Source organism: Pleuronectes platessa, chromosome 15, assembly GCF_947347685.1.
Source record: "Pleuronectes platessa chromosome 15, fPlePla1.1, whole genome shotgun sequence".
In the NCBI taxonomy this organism is placed as follows: Eukaryota; Metazoa; Chordata; class Actinopteri; order Pleuronectiformes; family Pleuronectidae; genus Pleuronectes; species Pleuronectes platessa.
The window spans coordinates 24,239,663-24,258,631 of NC_070640.1; the positions used below are offsets into that span (position 1 = coordinate 24,239,663).

The 18,969-nt window shown below is 41.1% G+C and overlaps 2 protein-coding genes across 6 annotated transcripts in view; one reads left to right on the forward strand and one right to left on the reverse strand.

Annotated features, from left to right (window-relative positions):
- alcama (activated leukocyte cell adhesion molecule a) overlaps positions 1 to 2,718 on the forward strand; it is a 64,455-nt gene extending 61,737 nt beyond the window's left edge. The window contains exon 16 of one of the 2 annotated variants that reach the window (XM_053441376.1): positions 1,026 to 2,718. The gene's annotated coding sequence lies outside the window, so the exon portion shown is untranslated. The remainder of the gene's footprint in view (positions 1 to 1,025) is intronic. The other variant, XM_053441375.1, reaches the window with a different exon arrangement.
- Positions 1,135 to 18,969, reverse strand: part of cblb (Cbl proto-oncogene B, E3 ubiquitin protein ligase) — a 63,480-nt gene continuing 45,645 nt past the window's right edge. Inside the window, exons 14-19 of one of the 4 annotated variants that reach the window (XM_053441373.1) lie at positions 12,790 to 12,924; positions 12,618 to 12,682; positions 12,097 to 12,210; positions 11,210 to 11,416; positions 10,878 to 10,985; positions 1,135 to 4,249 (exon numbers count right to left, since the gene is read on the reverse strand). In XM_053441373.1, the coding sequence (XP_053297348.1) occupies positions 4,140 to 4,249; positions 10,878 to 10,985; positions 11,210 to 11,416; positions 12,097 to 12,210; positions 12,618 to 12,682; positions 12,790 to 12,924 (739 nt within the window). In that variant the 3' untranslated portion in view covers positions 1,135 to 4,139. Of the gene's footprint in view, positions 4,250 to 6,412; positions 10,296 to 10,877; positions 10,986 to 11,209; positions 11,417 to 12,096; positions 12,211 to 12,617; positions 12,683 to 12,789; positions 12,925 to 18,969 lie in introns of those variants that run through there. The other 3 variants (XM_053441371.1, XM_053441372.1, XM_053441374.1) reach the window with 3 other exon arrangements.

Consider the following 18,969-nt stretch of genomic DNA (forward strand, 5'->3'; position numbering starts at 1 on the left):
ACGGATCAAATGTGGTCTGAGTATGAATAGTTGTAAAAACTTTGAGCAGGTCATCTCCAATGCCAGAGAAAAGAGCCACAAAAGAAACAGTGACTGATGAAACTGTTCACTGACGGAAACATTCTCTTTACATTAGCTTTACAAAGTTGTGTGTAAGCTTGATTTTTTTTAGACGCTTTACCATTCAGGATGTGAATGGACCGGTTGGAGACCAGTTGGTTGTCACACATGTTGGGTGCAGGAGAAAAGATCCGGTGTGTCATCATGACCAGCCCCTGAGTCAGAGTGCATCAGACACTGGGGGCTCCTGCACAGGTCCCGCAGATAAACACACCATGATGTCCATCATGAGTCACTCTCAATCTTGATCGACTACTTAAAACCAAACTTGCTGGAAAAATGTACACACATACATCAGTGTGATACAAATATCAATATTGAATATACTAATATGCCTTTTATTGGCATTGTACAGTATAGACTGTATAATTTCACACTGTCAGTGAAATTGGCCAAAATGATTTCCATGTATTTTTTTAATTCCGCTTCCGCTTCCAGGGCTCTAGGGAACGCAGTGTCAGTCTTTAATTAGAATACTCTCAAATGAAATATGGAGCAGAGATCCATGCTCCCCTCAGCAGGAAATGTTCGTTGATCCTCTGGTTTGTTATCAGTGTCTATTATCTTGGTTCGTGTCCACATACCAGTGAAACATTCCCCTCAGCCTCAGCTCTGAGTGTAGTATTAATCAGTGAAAGTTAGCATGTGAGCAGGCTAATTGAATTAATGAACATGGTGAAACATATACCTGTGCACTTTGCTGATTTGAAAGTTGTCAATTGGATAGAGGTAATGGCCAATAATAAAATAAGATATAAGTTATAATAAACTGGAATTAGCCTTTGAGATGAATGTGGGCTTATATTTATGCAAGACTGTTTTGTGGGTATCATATGTGGAAATTTTGATGACTGACATGACTTACCTAATTTTTTTTTTTTTATCTCCATTTCTCTGTGGGTAAGAAGCAGTTGAAAACAGTCTTGCAACATCAAGACAGACTCCCAGTTGGTGGCTGATGTGCTCCATCAGGCCCCACATAAGCAGCAACAGTCAGAGTCGTTTTCCACCAAGTCCTGCTCTCAGCCTGCTGTCCCACCTCGCTGTTTGAAGTCTGCATTGAGGCTGCCTCGTGTTACCGTGTCATTTTGGTTTTCTTGTGTTGCTGGTGAATGCTCCATGTTTTGTTTGAGCAATTACATGAGGCTATGTAGTGGGGTTTCGCCACTTAGTTTTTTCCTCTCCAAAGAATGTACATTTCTTTTTAAGGCCTGTATAACAAATCATAATTCTGTGTGTGTCCTGGCTGAGCATCCCGATGATTGTTTTTGATTTCTCTTTTTACCTTTCTGTGCGCTGTGTGTGTAAAAGCATTTGGTTGTGCTGAGAGAAAAAGACACTTCACTGCTGTATATCCCCTAAGAAACAGAAACTTTTTAGGACATGCCATCTCTCAACCTCCTCACTTATGTTCACTGGGCTTTAAACACTGGAAAAGTGATTGTTTGAATATTTAGATAATGGATCCCCTGTCAACAAGAGATGTAGTCATTTTAAATATGGAACTGTATGTACTATTTTCCCTCTTCAGTTCTTTTCACTTTTTGTAAGTCAATAAGTCATCAGGAAGGTACAACTTTTATGAACTTTTGTGATTTAGTTGAACACACTACATTGCTGTCTTCAGTTTTGCTCCATTCTGTTCAGGCTGAGACCATGTTTATGTTATTTTCTCATATCTCCGTTTTGATAGAGCTTTACTGGTAACAGGTCTCAATGTTCTCTGTGGTTATTTTATGTTGTTTTTGTTTTTATTTTCCTTTGTGTGTGTTTTTGGTGTATTTATATTCTGCATGTAACCTACCTTGATGGCTGTGCTGCAGCATGCACAATATTTCTTTTTAACGCCTGTGAGGAAGGCATCAAGTGTTGAAAAGATACTGAGCGGTATGATAATGTGAGTTAATAAGGACTTTGTATCTTTTCTCATTTTCTGCTGTAATGTTGTCATTATTATGTTATTTTAGCTAAGTGGCGTGAAGAATAACCCAAACTGAAGAGAGCGGCTGCAAAAGGCAGATTAGAAAAAAATCATGGCTCCCTGGTTTGGCATCATTCTGCTCTTGTTCATCACACAAGGCAGCGACCGGAAAAATTGTTGACAACATTGTTTGACAGGAATCATAAATCTTGTTAATATTTCAAGAATTTACTTTTTACACAACCTTTGAGTTTGTAACATGTAAATTTGTTGGATGCATTTGAATGATTAACTCATATTCTTCTTGAAAATACCAGTAGGTTAAGCCTATTGCCAATAATGAGCTAAAATGTGAACTCCATTAGTGCGATGACCAATGAAGCACACTTTCCTGACCAGCATCTTCAAAAGGAGAACCGTTTGGATTAAGAGGTTGTTGCTAAACTGCATGACATGAAAGCAGTGGATCATTTTTAAGCACCTATTCAATCTTTATTTAGTTCCTTATAAAATAATCAGGTCAGCAGTGAAACCAAAGAGGGTACAATGAGAAGGCCATAGCAGAGATGTAAATACACCCTTTTGTTTTTTGTACTGTTGTTGACAATAAAGTGTACATTTTGAAAAAAAAAAATCATCCAGGGCATTGTGTGGATTAAAAGCTCCCGTTCACCATCCTCTGCACTGCTGCATTTTTATTATATACAGTGTATGTGTATAACTGAACATTTACACGCTTTCTGGTTGCATGAGAAAGGACATGGAAACCTGGTATAAAATATAACTGTATAATTATGTGAATGCACAGATACAGAGTAGAATGAAGGCCTGGTGTTAGTGTTTGTTGAGTTGGCCCTCTTCTTAATCTGCCAATACAGGCACTGATTCCTTCTAACGATTGCACCTCTACAATGCAGTTACATCATCATCACATCAAGGACCAATCCCAACCAGTCAGCTACCGTAACAACCAAAAGCTGAATACCAGTCGGACAGAGCTTAATTATGATTATAATTCATTTGTCTCGACCTGAACATGACCAGCGCCTTGACATAATTGATTTTATGATTTGCCGCTATACAAATGAAATGGAATTGAATGAAATTGAATTGGTCCAGGATTACTGGCATGAAGCTGACTGCATTCAGCTTTAGACCTCTGTCCCAGTTGTAAGACCATGTAAGTTAGCAAACCATTAAAAAAAGTTTTAACGTTTATCCACCCAGGACTGCTGTGGATCAGACACATCAATCAATCAATCAAATTTTATTTGTATAGCCAATATTCACAAATCACAATTCATCTCATAGGGCTTTAACATGGTGAGACATCCTCTGTCCTTAACCCTCAGCAAGAGTAAGGAAAAACTACTAAAAACCCATTTAACAGGGTAATAATACGTAGAAACCTCAGAGAGAGCCACATGTGAGGGATCCCTCTCCCAGGACGGACGGACGTGCATTAGATGTCAAGTGTAGGAAAACATCATTAAGATTAAAGTTTTTAGCAGCATTGAGATGAGGGTAAACATTTTTTAAATATTAAGATTAAGATCCATTTATTCGTCCCAAACACATGCACAGACATGCAAAGGCACACTCATGCAGGTAGGGAAATTTAATCTCTGCTTTTTACCCATCTGGTGCAGGACACACAGAGCAGTGAGCGACCATGTACGGCGCTCGGGGAGCAGATGTTGGGGGAGTGAGGTGCCTTGCTCAGGGACACTAGACAGGGTAGGGAGACTCTTGGATTTTTGGACAGATCAATCCAGGTTCGTCTTTTGTTGTCTCCGTGGAGTCGAACCGGAGACGAACCAGAGACTTTCTCTGCCCATAGTCCAAGTTTCAGCCACTCGACCACCGCCTCTCCTTGAAGGATAACTTCAATACTATATGTCAAGCAGTCCTGCTGCAATCATAGTCTATGGTCAGCAGCCAGAAAGATCATGATCCATCATCAAGATCGGATCCACTATAGTCCACAGTCATTGTCCACTGCCGCCAGTTAGGATCCATCATTAGCTAACACCTCAGTCGTGGTCCACCACCATTATCTCATTCCAACGCGATAAAGAATCCGTCATTCCCACTATGATCAGCTGGCACGACATAGAATCCACCACACTGGATCCACCACCGCGACCTCCGACACGCGATCCACAAATCGCAATCCATGAGGATGTGGCCACAGCTGTGTCCCTGGATCTGCGGGCGATAAGGCACAGGGACTCAGGGGAAGGGGTCAAGTCAGAAATATGTATTGATGTGATATGAATTACTTTGATGTGATAAGGATGGAAAAGAGGAAGGAGAAGCTGGAGAGAGAAGCTCAGTGTGTCATGTGTCATAAATTCCCTCTGCACCGTCAGGTGTTTTTGCCTTGTAAATGTAATCAATGATACAATGGTACAGGCCAAACTTGCGTCTTAGACATGATCATTGCCCATTTGTTATCTGCCTCAGACACGGTTTAGAAACCTAATTAGTGGCTTCACTGCTGTGTATGATGACACTCTGGCTTGTTTGTGCCAATTGCAGGCAATGGCTGCCCTGGTAAAATGCAATGGAATAGAAGGACAATGGAAATGTGTGTAGGAGGATGTGAGGAGCATCACTATTGTTTCAGCTTATTGCTGGTTCAGAGACTCAGATTTTTGGGGGGAGTGAAGTGCTTAAGCCTCTGCATTTTTGCATTTAATTATAAGACGCTGTTTTTAAATACAGACTTGGAAACCCAGATCCCCTAGGAGGCAGTTATTTTGATCAGACATGCTCCTTGGATGATTCAGGTCTGCTCACTGAGGGGGGCAAATGCCCCACACTGCCACCCCAATTCCTTGATGATGACTTGAACATTTAGTGCATTAGTGCAGAGTGAAGTAATCTTGGTGTTAACAGGACACATGTTGGAAGTGTTGGATCTTTTTTAATTCTTCCTCCAAAGAGAAGCTTGATCTACCAAACTCACAAAACCAAAACAGGCTCACAAGTCTTAAATTATTACTAAATTTGTTTGGTCAAATTGGCCACTGTATCAGAGAGGGAGGAGCATTTCATGCATAGAAAATTGAGTGAGTGGGATGGGGGGTGGTCATAATAATAATTAAACATATTCTTCCCTGGAAACATGACTAATGTTCATGACATTAGTGGCAATAGGAGGTTGCTTATGCTAACTGCAGATTGTAAGAAATTCAAATACAAAATTGCTTATCTGAGTGATTGTAAAGGACTATATGATTCTGCCTATTCACAATGTGCCTGTGTTATTTGCAAAGCCCCAAAGCAAGAGACACACAGACAAATATTCATTAATTGGTAGGATGTCACCAGACTTTCTGATCTGTGGCTCCAGCAAACACAGTGTTTCTTACTGAAGGCATAGATCTTTAATACCATATATATGTTATTGTGTTGGAACAGTGACTCTTATTACATAATGTGATCATAGGCTACACAGAGACAGGCACATTCAGAATGGGGCTAGATGAAACCAACAAGGTGGTCAATATACAGAAACGTCTTTAAGAGGCTAAGTAGTCTCCTAAAAGAGCAAATGTTACACCAACAGGATTGTATTTGTATTTAGGACTCAGCAGCAGATTGGCGTTTGTTACAGTATACTATAGTGTATGTGTGTGTGTGTATGTGTGTGCGTTCATTGTTATAAAGGAGCATGTCCCCCAGTGCAACAGTGTACCTCACTGATGTGTTTTTATGAGTTGTTAAAAAACAATGGAGCTGTATGACACAGGGACACAGGGACACACACACACACACACACACACACACACACACACACACACACACACACACACACACACACACACACACACACACACACACACACACACACACACACACACACACACACACACACACACACACACACACACACACACACACACACACACACACAAGTAGGATCTGCTCTTTGTTGGCTTTGGTTTGCACATGGTATTTACTGAATACAGTATAGGACATCGCAGATGATCGACACGTCACAGAACAGAACAGAACAACACATCAGTACACAGCGGTGCTAACAATGCATCAGCCATCTGTAAAGCTTCTGTACCTCGAAGTTCGACAATGTGACTATTTTCCACTTTCTTATTCCTATAAATAAGAAAGTGGGACCTTACATTGGTTGTCAGCAAGCTTCTCTTGATCTGTTATCAGCAGCTTCAGGAACAGTGAAGCTCCCTGGAGCCATTATTACATGACACTCTATTGTTATTTCAATTGTATTTTGCAGCCTCTGGTTCAAAGTGGGTGTTCGTTTTCTACAGCAATAAAGTGTAACACACACACACACATACACACATACACACAAACATTAAATAAAGCAAAGGTATTACTATCATATATATATATATATACTTTTTATTTACTTGTCCATGAAAATATTTCAAAGAAAAAAAAACAATGATGTATAGATTAATCGTCCATGACTCTTTTCTTTACATATTATCAACACATCTTTGACTATGAATACATAAATCTGATAATAAAAACTGCTCTTTGCAACCTAAGGCCACCTACCCTCATCAACAGGGAGTCCAATAGAATGGACCATTCTGAGATCAGGACTGTTCAAGTTTGTGAAAATAAAAGTAACAACAGTGCAGAGGTTAAGGGGAATGCCACTGATTTTCACATCTGAATTCCCTATTTGTACTGGAAGTAAACCAGACATTAGCAATGCTCTACTCTGTGAGGCGGACAAGGAGAGTAGGCTGGCAGAATTATTTTCTGCTTCAGTACAAAAAGGATAATATAAACACTACATAATTTTTTTAATGTAAATCAAGGAGTGAAAGCTGCTTAGCTGATGACTAGGTATTATCTAAGTGCCTAATTATACAGTTACATGTGTTTTTTTGTTTTGTTGACATACTTATACTGGTGTGCTGCATCAACATATGGTGGTAAACAAGGATTTGTGAATGTGATTGCACTGATTGGAGACGTGCTTCTCAAACTTCCTCAGCATCGCTCATTATCACAAACTCTCTCTGGAGTGTCTTAGGCAGTATTATTAACATATTTACATTTTAAACTGCAGCCCTCCTTTAAAGTGCTGCTCAGAAAAGAAAGGGCGAGAGGACAGTGGGACAAATTGGTGGAGGGAAGTGGGTCAGACGAGGAGTCGTCCATTGTCTTCTTTCTGTCACAGTGACTGAGATAATAAAACAGTATGTTTTGTGACCTCCACATTGAAGACTTAAAGAGCAAGTTCACTCATGGTTATTTGGTCCTAATAACACAGTGCAGAATGGTTCTCAGAGGGTTACACCCACCTATGCACACAGTAATTGACCTGGTCACTGAACTGGTTATAGAGTGGCTGTGGTTCAGGAGGTAGAGAGGGATGGTCCCTGATGGCTGTGGTGACAGTGTATAAATAAATGTGTGATAAAGAACCACTGAATGTATGTGTGTGTATCAGTGAGTAAATGTGAAGTGTACCGTAAAGAAAGTGTGCTTGATAATAGTGGCTCTAAAGCACCATATAAATTCAGTCCATTTACAATCTAAATATCGATCGGGGTTAAGATGATATTGTAATTCGGAGAAGCCTACGAAGAGGCCTGGCTTATTTGCACAGATGAACACAACACTCAGGCGAGCGGTACTTTCATGTTTGATTTCACACCATCAAATTATGCAGACGTGAAAAAAAAACAGAGTCAGTGAGCTGTGTTATTAGAACTGGGATCCGGACTTCCTCCTGCTGTATTATCAAGATGTCCCAACTGAACCTTTTCATTTCCATCTTAGCAGCCACATTATTAAATACTTGATCAGAAAATCTCTGTTTTCTGTGGTTTGAGGAAAGCTCAATCAAAGTCATATTTTATTAGCGGTTTAAAGCCCCCCTGTGAAGAAAACCTCAAAACGTCTTTCCAAATTGATTTAGAATGGCTTCATGAAAATTAGTGTGGAGGTGAAAATGGGTTTATTAAGCTGGACTCACTCACTAAACAAGGGAGTCCAAACACGGTCCAAACGGACTGCTCCGACCTTTTATTTGATCATAAACAACATTCACAGTCTCCAACTCAGTTGGCTTATCAACCGACAATAAACCTGACTACAGTCCTGTTACAGTAACTAACCATTTAACTATGGTGTCTCAGTAGTTAGACACCATAGTTAAAACACATCACATTGTACTAGCATTAAGTAAAGTAAGTATGTAAGCTGTCAATCTATGTTAGCTCATCATTTACCAGACAAGAAATTATAATACACAATCATTTCTTTTTCTGAAACCAACCTTTTTGTGACCGTTGTTGAAGCAAGAGGAAATGTTTTCATCATTAAACTTCTTCCCTTCTCTCACTAACTGTGTCCAGTTGTGGAAAACAACACCAATTTTAAAGCTTTTTTTTCTTCTATATCTATCGATGTTAGTATTCTAACCAGCTACCCCTGACCCATCTCTTCACTGTGGTGGCAAACAACAAGCACCCCTGACAAGTTCTATTCAGCCACAGAGGAAACTACACATCACCTTTAAGTGATTTTCTTTCTTTTACTGTTCGAGTCTCTTTGCTGTTGTAATGGTATCCTTTCTATCAGTAAGAATAACACTGTACTCTCCAAATTGCTGAGCTCTGTAAACCAAGTTGTTTGAAAGAAGTCTGGCTTGTAATTTTTGATAAGACAGGTTTAGGTTGAAGATGCTGTGCGTCCTCTGAATGGAGCTTGTGGATCATCAGGACTCACCGGTGCTCTGTTGACAGACTGCCTGAGACTTCGTTGGCACCGTGTTTCCATAGATCAACACCTAACTCCAGTCCAGAATTATATAATGAAAATAACTGGTTCCCTAATTGCTATGAAAATAGAATTAATGAAAAGGAAAGAGTATCATTCATGTAAACATAGCCCCTTTCTTCCCTCCTACTGAGGGAATAACAACATCACTGTTTTACATTTGAGCTAATCCACTTAGGTGTCATATTAGGGAGAAATACAGCTGATTCTGAAGGTGCATAGGACAGGTCTCGAAGTTTGAAAGCTGTGCAGTTCAGGTCTGTTGTGTTTACAGAAGAATCTGAGATAATAAGAAAAAGAAGAACTGCTGCAGAGCTGTCAGAGTGACTTGCACTCCACATCAGAGGAGTTCATCATGTGGGGACAATGTGGCCACTTCCACAATGATGAACACACACACACACAAACACACTCTCTTGTTGCTTTACACTTCTTGTCAAAATAAGTCTAACGAGTCCGCTGGAGCTGTGATGTGGTTTTCTGAAGGTCTGAGGGAAACAAGTTAATCAATAAGGCATCCTCTGGCTCCATCTATCCACTCCCAACTCACAAGACCTTGTTAAGACCTACGAATCAGCCAGACTCTGTGCGAACAGTGGAGTATTCTCTGATGGGCAACACACAAGGCAAAGAGGAGGAAGAAGTAGGAGATAGTGCCAAGTAGCGAGTGAGAAATACAAATAGAGAAACAGTGGAGTCTGGCTCCCCCCACTGGCTGTAAATACAAATGATCACTTATAACTGTGTGAGCGTGTAGGCTAAACTGGGCAGGAAATGTCTAGCTCTTTTGAAAAGCCCTTCAAAATACTGACTGGAGTATGACAGGATATGAAAAGAACATTAGCAGCAGTAGCAGGACCGGGGCTTTAAAGTAGCGAGTCCAACAGTCCAATTCAAAGCAGAGCGTTTGAAAACCAGAAGCCAGCCCTGGCAAAGCTCAATATAAACGACAACAAGCCTGTTCTTTTTTCACAGGTTTAAATCACTTTTCATTCTTTTAGTTCTGACATGATTTGGTTGTAGCCACTTTGTTGTGCATCATTATCTCTGTTCGGCAACAAAAGGCAAATCATTCTTTAAATCGTTCTTTTCTCTGATGACCATAGGTTTTTCCAATGGTCTGGGGCCAAGGAGAACGGAGAAGCCCTTTCTGTTGAGTGCATTCAGAGGCACAGCTTTATTCCTGTACTCCCTTTTCACCGTCTCAAGGACTAGAGGTTCAGTCTCGGGGCCACTAAGGAAAATTCTCGCAGAATGTTTCGGGCCACATCCACTTTGTACTGGGCAATCATTAGCGCCCGCTTCACATCTTCAAAGGAGTAACCCTCTCCCATCAGCTTGGCAATCTTGGCGTCTACGGACTCGGACTCCATGCTGTGGGGTTTGCCTGGCTGGATGTCTGGAGGGATCTTCCTGGGCAGTGGCTTGGGTGGCCTGGCAGGGGCCTGCGAACAGTCCATCAATACTTGGAGTGGAGAGGGAGAGAAATTGTGTCAGCGGAAAACTGCCCCTGGCACTCAAGCAGAAATTTGAGAGTATTATTGGTGGTCAAGAAACGGTTAGTAGACCAATTGCTACTGGTCACAGAAGCTAAAGCTTTTACATTTTCTACCTTCAGAGTTCAGACCCCTGTCATTAGTCTCAGACACAGTCTGCCTGCTTGAAGGGAAACAGGGGCTGGTGTTTCAGAATAAAAACTGCTAAAAAAAAACATATTTTTAAGCTGTGTTGGAATTCAACGTTTCAGAACTTGTCTGCACAAAGCAAGTCATATTGTTCATGTTGATTAGAGTCTCCAGGCCCATGAAAGCTTCTTAGGTTCATGAAGTTCAAAGGTTCATACCTAATCCAGACCTTAATTACTCAAGGACATGATTTTGATCTTTTTTGGTCTTATATTGATAACGTCAGATGACTGAAACACTCATATGTATAATACAACTATATTTTCACATGTTTTTGTGTAAATTAAATCCTTTTCAAGACCTGTGAGAATGTCTTCATGTACTTATTTGCTGAGAAGGGGATATAGCTCGACCTTGACTACCTGGTAAATGGTCGTATTCAAGGCAGCCTCTGGAGCCTTTAACATTTTCTGTGTGTCGTCGGACTGGAGGCAGGGGAGCAGCACTGTTCAGCATTTCAAACACTGTGTCTAGACAAAAGATGACACAGACAAAGTCAGGTAAAAACCCAGATGCTTATCTATCAGTCAACAAAGTAATGCAAGAAATTATGTGTGTTAAATTTGTCATAAACCATTAGCATAATATAATATACACAGACCGACAAATCTAAGATTAGTACAACACTGTGGGACATGCACTACTTTAATCACTATCAAACTGTAATTGAAATGTTCCAGGTTTGTTGGCTCACCAGGGGTTAACAGTAAATGCTCATGTCCAGAGGAGGGCCTGTGTGGTCGTGGGATGACAGAGGAGGAGGAGGAGGAGGACGTAGATGAGTTGCAGGATGAGGACGGCAGAGATGAGAAGAGGTCAGTAAAGCTGTGTCGCGCTGGCGGAGGAGGAGGAGGAGGGGAAAGCTGGGATGGAGGGCGGCTGTTGAAGAGCTCTTCTAATGCTGAAACACAACAGGGGCCACCGACAACACTGAGTTATCTGCTCTGCCTAGATGCATATTCCGCGAGGAGCAAAGTTGCTGCCTATAAAACTGGAGCTGTGTACTGGGACCACATGCTGAAGAGCGGATGGCATGCTGTCTTTTAGAGAGAGGCCAAAAGAGGAGGGCAATGGGAGCTGCAAGGAGGTTTGACATGGGTCAAAAACTAAAGTTTATGTTTAGGTTTAAAAAACCTTCCCATGTACCTGATGTAAATGTAGGACTGTTCGTATGCTGAACTACAGAGTCTGGGTGAACAAACTGTGAACTGGTGTCACTAGGCCCTCATCTGAAGCCTAGTTCTGTTTGTTTACATCACTCGTGTCTACCACAGCTCATGTGGCCCAGTGTTCTGTCATTCCTATTCATTTGAGTTGATACTCGAAAGGTGGTCACAAATCCTCATGTATATGAGCAGTATATGATTTTAATAAAACACTAAAACTTTGGTCATTTGGGGAGTTTATCAACAGAATTTATGATCTTCTAATAATCTGCCGGATAATGTTCATAGGAAAAAGTCAGGGATACAGGTCTGGCAGTGGGAGATATACAGAGAGAGACATTTAACAGTTACAGGGGGGGCTGAGGCAGGAAGGGGGAGGTGAGGGTGGTATATGTTGCTTGATGTGGTGAGCTACCTTTGGGGGGCAGCAGAATGTCATAGTTGGAGGGTGACTGGTTCGTGTTGAAGGGGCAGGGGTCAGTATTTGCTGCCCCCGGGACCAACTCCCTGACCGATTCTGAGTGTCTACCTGAGGACCACAAGCAGAGCTCAGCAGAAAGTAGCATGCCCTCTCAATAATTCAGCATATTCAGTTTCAATTTAAGGAATAAAAGAAATACATTTTCAAATGGTACTATCTCGTTCCGCAGGTTGTTATCCCTATTCATTCTTTTCTATTGTGATCCCAGTGCAGGCATCAAGATATTTCTACAGCTTAAACAGGTTGATTTGTTCTAAAAAAATAAAAAACAATGATCTGTTGCCTCTTTCTTATTTTAAGTATTACTAGTGGATTAAAGAATGATATGGGTCATATTCACCTGCTCATTACAACAGAAATTACATCAGATGGACAGGTCAGTGATGTAATATCATGGCTATAGGGATACCATCATCATTTCTATAATATGTAATGATGCAGGTTTCAGGACTTACCAGTCTCCGGGAACTGCTGCTTATTCTCCTCAATGGAAGGCTCTATGGAGCCATTCTCCAAGTGCCTGAATGACAGAGGAAATCTATTGGGTCACAGCAGACTTATCAAGCTCTGAAACCACCACTGCTGCATCACCATGGTAACCAAAATACTCTGAGAGGAGTTCAGTACCTGCTGGGCACAGAGATGCAGATTGGAGCCTGGCTCAGACAAAGGTGGGATGAAGGGATTTGATAGTCATCCTCCAGCCTCTCCATCGCCCTCTGCTGTCTTTCTTGCACAGGACTACTGAAAGGGTTGGAGGCTCTGTAAGGAAGCTTCCCATTAGTGTCAATCATACATTAGTGTTAATCATACAGTTCTATTAAGCTACAATCACTGAGATGGTAACTGATAGCACTTTTCTATTCTTGATGCCCCCTCAAAGTGCTTTACACTATAGATTATTGCCATTCACACACACATTCATACAGTGCATCTATGGGCAGCACTTTTTTTTCTATTAGGGACAGTAATAAGACCGAAGTAACTTGCCAACTGACACTTCGGCATGTGGGATGGGGAAGACTGGGATCAAACCCCTTTCTGGTTCATAGACACACCCACAGCCGGCCCCTATCAACCCAGTCAGTACCCAGCCGATACATGTGTGCTCTGCTCTGACTGTTTCACTGGTATAAGAGTAGAGGAAGGGTTTTTCACCGGAATCAGAACTACAGGCTTGCTTTAACTTCTCCCTGTATGTGTACAACAGCAAGCTCAAATGACTGAAATGCATATAGAGTTTTGTCTTTGTACAGCAAGAGGCTATTTATTTATCTAAGCTGTTTCCACTCAGACACAAAGTCAAAGGACTACATTTAAAATGCAGTGTTTGTGTACTCAGCAGTATACCCTTTACCTGCTAACTTGAGAGTCTACAAGTTCACAACCACAATTTTTAAGGCAGACTATTAGCTGAAAAGGATGCATGATTGGTATTTATGGTTTATTTATTTCAGCTCTAGTCACACTCAAGGCCCTTACAGTACAGTTTTGCATTCATTCATTCACACACACACATTCATACAGTGTGTGTGTGTGTGTGTGTGTGTGTGTGTGTGTGTGTGTGTGTGTGTGTGTGTGTGTGTTCTAATCATCTGCCAAGTTGTAAGGAAAATGTGAAAGACTTTCAGGAACACTTTGACTTGTTTCATTACTGCTCAGGAACCACTGAGAAAAACAGTGAGCCTAGCAGCAGGAAGAGGCTGTGGCTTTCATTGTATATGAAATTCTATGATAATTAATCAGGATACAGATTTCAAAACAGGACAGATCATGGCTTCAGACTCTGCAATGCCACAAAAAGTAAGGAATACAGTTGTGGATTGTTAGAACTGCCTCTTAGCTGAGTTTACCTACTGTATGTGTCACAGTAAAATCGTGTTGTTCTGCTAAGTTTGAATCGCTAAGCACACTTACTTCTGCGTCAGGGCCACAATGAAGGAAAAGTTTAACATGAATGGTGCAAAGATGTATAGCCAATCAATAACAAGACGCACTTCTCTCTGATCACCCATGATCAGTTTACCAAAATAATCTCAGGTTCTAAACCAACAACCTGTATCTTAGATCCAATTCCGACAAAATTACTTAAAGAAATTCTGCCCCTAATTGATAGTTCGTTACTTAATACAATCAATCTGTCATTATCATCAGGTTATGTACCACAGTCTTTTAAAATAGCAGTAATCAAACCCCTTCTAAAAAAAAACCACCCTAGACCCAGAGGTTTTAGCCAATTACAGACCAATATCTAATCTCCCCTTCATGTCGAAAATCTTATAAAAAGTTGTAGCCAATCAGCTGTGTGAGTTTCTCCAGGAAAATAATACATATGAAGACTTTCAGTCTGGGTTCAGAGCCAATCACAGCACAGAGACAGCCTTAGCAAAAGTCACTAATGACCTTCTAATAGCCTCAGATCAGGGACTTGTGTCTGTCCTTCTTCTGTTAGATCTCAGTGTAGCATTCAACACAATTGACCATCAACATTTATTACAAAGACTTAAACAGTTAATTAACATGAATGGAACCGCCCTTAACTGGTTTAAATCGTATTTTTCTGATCGCTCCCAATTCGTGCAAATTAATGATGAGTCATCTGTGCGCACCAAAGTTCACCATGGTGTTCCACAGGGCTCCGTGCTCGGACCAATTTATTCTCATTATACACTCCTGATCAAAATCTTAAGACCAGTTAAAAAATGTCATTAATTTGCATTTTGCACTGTTGGATCTTAGGAAGGTTCTAAGTAGAGCTTCAAAATGCAAAAAGAAGAAATGGGAACAAGAGACCAAAAGTTGTGAGCAGGCAATTTATTGAAAACAACAATTTAACTCAAATAGGCTGTTCATCAGCTGATCAAAAGTTTAAGAAAACAGCCTTTAAAAGCCAAAATCTGTGCAAAAATTTGGATTCCATGTCATTTCCTGTCAAGTAATCAAACTGTGAAGATCTCTTGATGGCAAAGGCAAAAAAGCTCACCGTCTTTGAACGTTGTAGGAGAGTTGAACTGCATAAACAAGGCCTCTCACAACATGCCATCGCTGCTGAGGTTGGACGCAGTAAGACAGTCATTTTGCATTTCTTAAAAGATCCTCAGGGTAATGGAACAAAAAAATCAAGTGGTAGACCCAAAAAAATCTCACCGGCGCTGAGCCGGAGGATCCGAATGGCTGTCCGTCAAGATACGGGACGATCCTCGTCCCAAATTAGGGCCATTACTGGTGCTGACTGCAGCCCAATAACCATCAGATGGCATCTGCGAAGGAAGGGCTTCAAAAACAAGAAACGTCTTCAAAGGCCACGTCTCCTTCAACGCCACAAAATTGCCCGTTTAGACTTTGCAAGGGAGCACCAAACATGGGACATTCAAAGGTGGAATAAAGTTTTATTCTCTGACGAGAAAAAATTTAACCTTGATGGTCCTGATGGCTTCCAACGTTACTGGCATGACAAGGAGATGCCACCTGAGATGTTTTCTACGCGGCACAGTGGAGGGGGCGCCATCATGATCTGGGGTGCTTTTTCCTCCAATGGAACAATGGAGCTCCAGGTTGTGCAGGGGCGTCAAACAGCAGCTGGCTATGTGGAGATGTTGCAGCGGGCATCCCTCATGACTGAGGGCCCTCGTCTGTGTGGTAACGACTGGGTTTTTCAGCAGGACAACGCTCCAATTCACAATGCCCGTCTATCCAAGACTTTTTTCCAGGAGAATAACATCACTCTTTTGGACCATCCTGCGTGTTCCCCTTATCTTAATCCAATTGAGAACATTTGGGGATGGATGGCAAGGGAAGTTTACAAAAATGGACTTCAGTTCCAGACAGTGGATGCCCTTCGTGAAGCCATCTTCACCACTTGGCGCAACATTCGCACTAGCCTTTTGGAAACACTTGCATCAAGCATGCCAAAACGAATTTTTGAAGTGATCAACAATAATGGTGGAGCTACTCATTACTGAGTCAGTTTTTGACACTTTAATTTCTGTTTTAGGAGTTTTTTTTTTTTTTTTTAGCTGTGGTCTTAAACTTTTGATCAGCTGATGAACAGCCTACTTCAGTTAAATTGTTGTTTTCAATAAATTGCCTGCTCACAACTTTTGGGCTCTTGTTCCCATTTCTTCTTTTTGCATTTTGAAACTCTACTTAGAACCTTCCTAAGATTCAACAGTGCAAAATGCAAATTCATGCAATTTTTGAACTGGTCTTAAGATTTTGGTCAGGAGTGTATATGCTTCCTCTAGGAAACATTATCAGGACACACTCTGTAAATTTCCACTGCTATGCAGATGACACCCAGTTATACTTGTCAGTAAAACCTGAACAAAGTAATCAATTAACTAAACTTCGAGCATGTCTCAAGGACATAAAGACATGGATGACCCGCAATTTTCTCTTATTAAACTCAGATAAAACAGAGGTTATAATACTTGGCCCTAAACACCTTAGAAATATATTATCTCAAGATATAGCTGCGCTAGACGACATTGCCCTTGCTTCCAATGAAACAGTCTGGAACTTGGGAGTGATCTTTGATCCTGATTTATCCTTTAATAGTCACTTAAAACAAATTTCTAGGACCGCCTTTTTCCACTTGCGTAATATCAAAAAAAGTAGACATGTCCTATCGCAAAAAGATGCAGAAAAACTAGTCTACGCCTTTGTTACATCGAGACTGGACTATTGTAATTCATTACTATCAGTCTCCAGCAGTAAGTCGTCAAAGACTCTACAGCTTGTCAAAAATGCTGCAGCACGTGTCCTGACGAGAATCAAGAAAAGAGAGCACATTTCTCCAGTATTAGCATCGCTACACTGGCTTCCAGTTAAATCTAGAATAGAATTTAAAATTCTCCTCCTCACCTTCAAGGCCCTGAATAATATGGCGCCTTTTTATCTTAAAGAGCTGTTCGTACCCTATCAACCCACTAGAGCACTCCGCTCCCAAAATTCAGGCTTACTTGTCGTCCCTAAAGTCTCTAAAAGTAGAGTAGGAGCCAGAGCTTTCAGCCATCAAGCCCCTCTCCTGTGGAATAATCTACCACTTTCAGTTCGGGAGGCAGACACTATCTGTTCGTTTAAGAGTAGGCTCAAAACCCTCCTTTTTTATAAAGCTTATAGTTAAAGCTAATTAGTGCGGCAGAACGTTACTTGTCCAATGTTCTAAAATAGGAAGTGTTTAGTTTAAAAAGGCATAGAGGTATTGATGGCTGACCTACTGAGTGGGCCACATGGTTTTCATCGTACTACCATATAAACCAGTAGCCAGTTAGATTTACCTTGAGCCTCACTGTACCCCCAAGTTCAGCCTGTATCATTGATTACAAGGCAAAAACCCCTGATGACGCTAAGACGCAAAGGGAATTTATGACACATGACACACGGAGCTTCTCTTTCCAGCTTCTTCTTCCTCTTCTCCATCCCTATCACATTGAAGTAAGTTATATCTCATCAGTACATGTTACTGACTTGACCCCTTCCCCGAGTCCCTTTGCTTTATCGCCCGCAGATCCGGGCCCGCTGTGGCCGCATCATGGATTACGATTTGTGGATCGCGCATCAGAGCTCGCAATGGTGGATCCAGTATGGCGGATTCTATATCGTGCAGGCTCATCGTAGTAGTAATGGCGGATCCTGTGTCGCGTTGGCATCATATAATGGTGGTGGACCACGACCGAGGCGGCGCCTGATGATGGATCTTAATAAGCGGCAGTGGACAATGACTGTGGACAATAATGGATCCGACCAGGATGATGGATCTTGCTGGCTGCTGACCATAGACTATGATTGCAGCAGGACTGCTTGACATATAGTATTGAAGTTATCCTTCAAAATGTTTACCCTCATCAATGCTGCTAAAAACTTTAATCTTGATGATGTTTTCCTACACTTGACATCTATTGCACGTCTGTCCGTCCTGGGAGAGGGATCCCTCACATGTTGCTCTCTCTGAGGTTTCTACGTATTTTTACCCTGTAAAAAGGTTTTTTTAAGTCGTTTTTCCTTACTCTTGCTGAGGGTTAAGGACAGAGGATGTCTCACCATGTTAAAGCCCTATGAGACCAAGTCTAATTTGTGAATATGGGCTATACATAAAATTTGATACAATTTGATTGATTGACTTTTGCAGCCACAACCACTGTTCCGTATGAATCCTAAACTTAGCGAAAAGATGTAGTATCGACCTGGGGCCTCATTTATAAAACAATGCGTAGGATTCTTACTGAAAGTGTCTGTGCACGCAGAAAACAAAAATGGCATACACAACATGAAGGCCCCCCTATATCGGCATAGTGGTGAGAAGATAATGAGTGAATTTGCACCTTGTGATTAGTGAATATGGGCTATACAAATCAAATTTGATTGACAATTGATGGTATCCTAACCTCCCCTATGGGACATTATCTGAAAATAGAAGTGTTGTCTCCAATGCGTTCTGTGTATTTGACAGCACCGACACGTTAACTGCAGCGTTTTTACACACACACACGCACGCCCTCACACTAAAAAAACTACAGTATTACTCTTTATAAAGGCTCAGTGTTATAGAAGATATAACTAAAAACTATCCATCATTGTTTCTGTATCAGATATATAATGCTAACACTGTTGCTTTTAATGTTACTGATGAAGTGGATCAATAATCTGGCTTCAAAGCACCTCCTTAAGTTTGCATCACCACTTTCACAGATCTCAATGTTTGTGTGAGAAGTGGTATATGCACAAACTGTGGTCTAAAGATGCTTACGCAAGGCCCGAGAGCTTTTGGTGATAAATTGATTCAGTAATAATAATAATAATGATAAT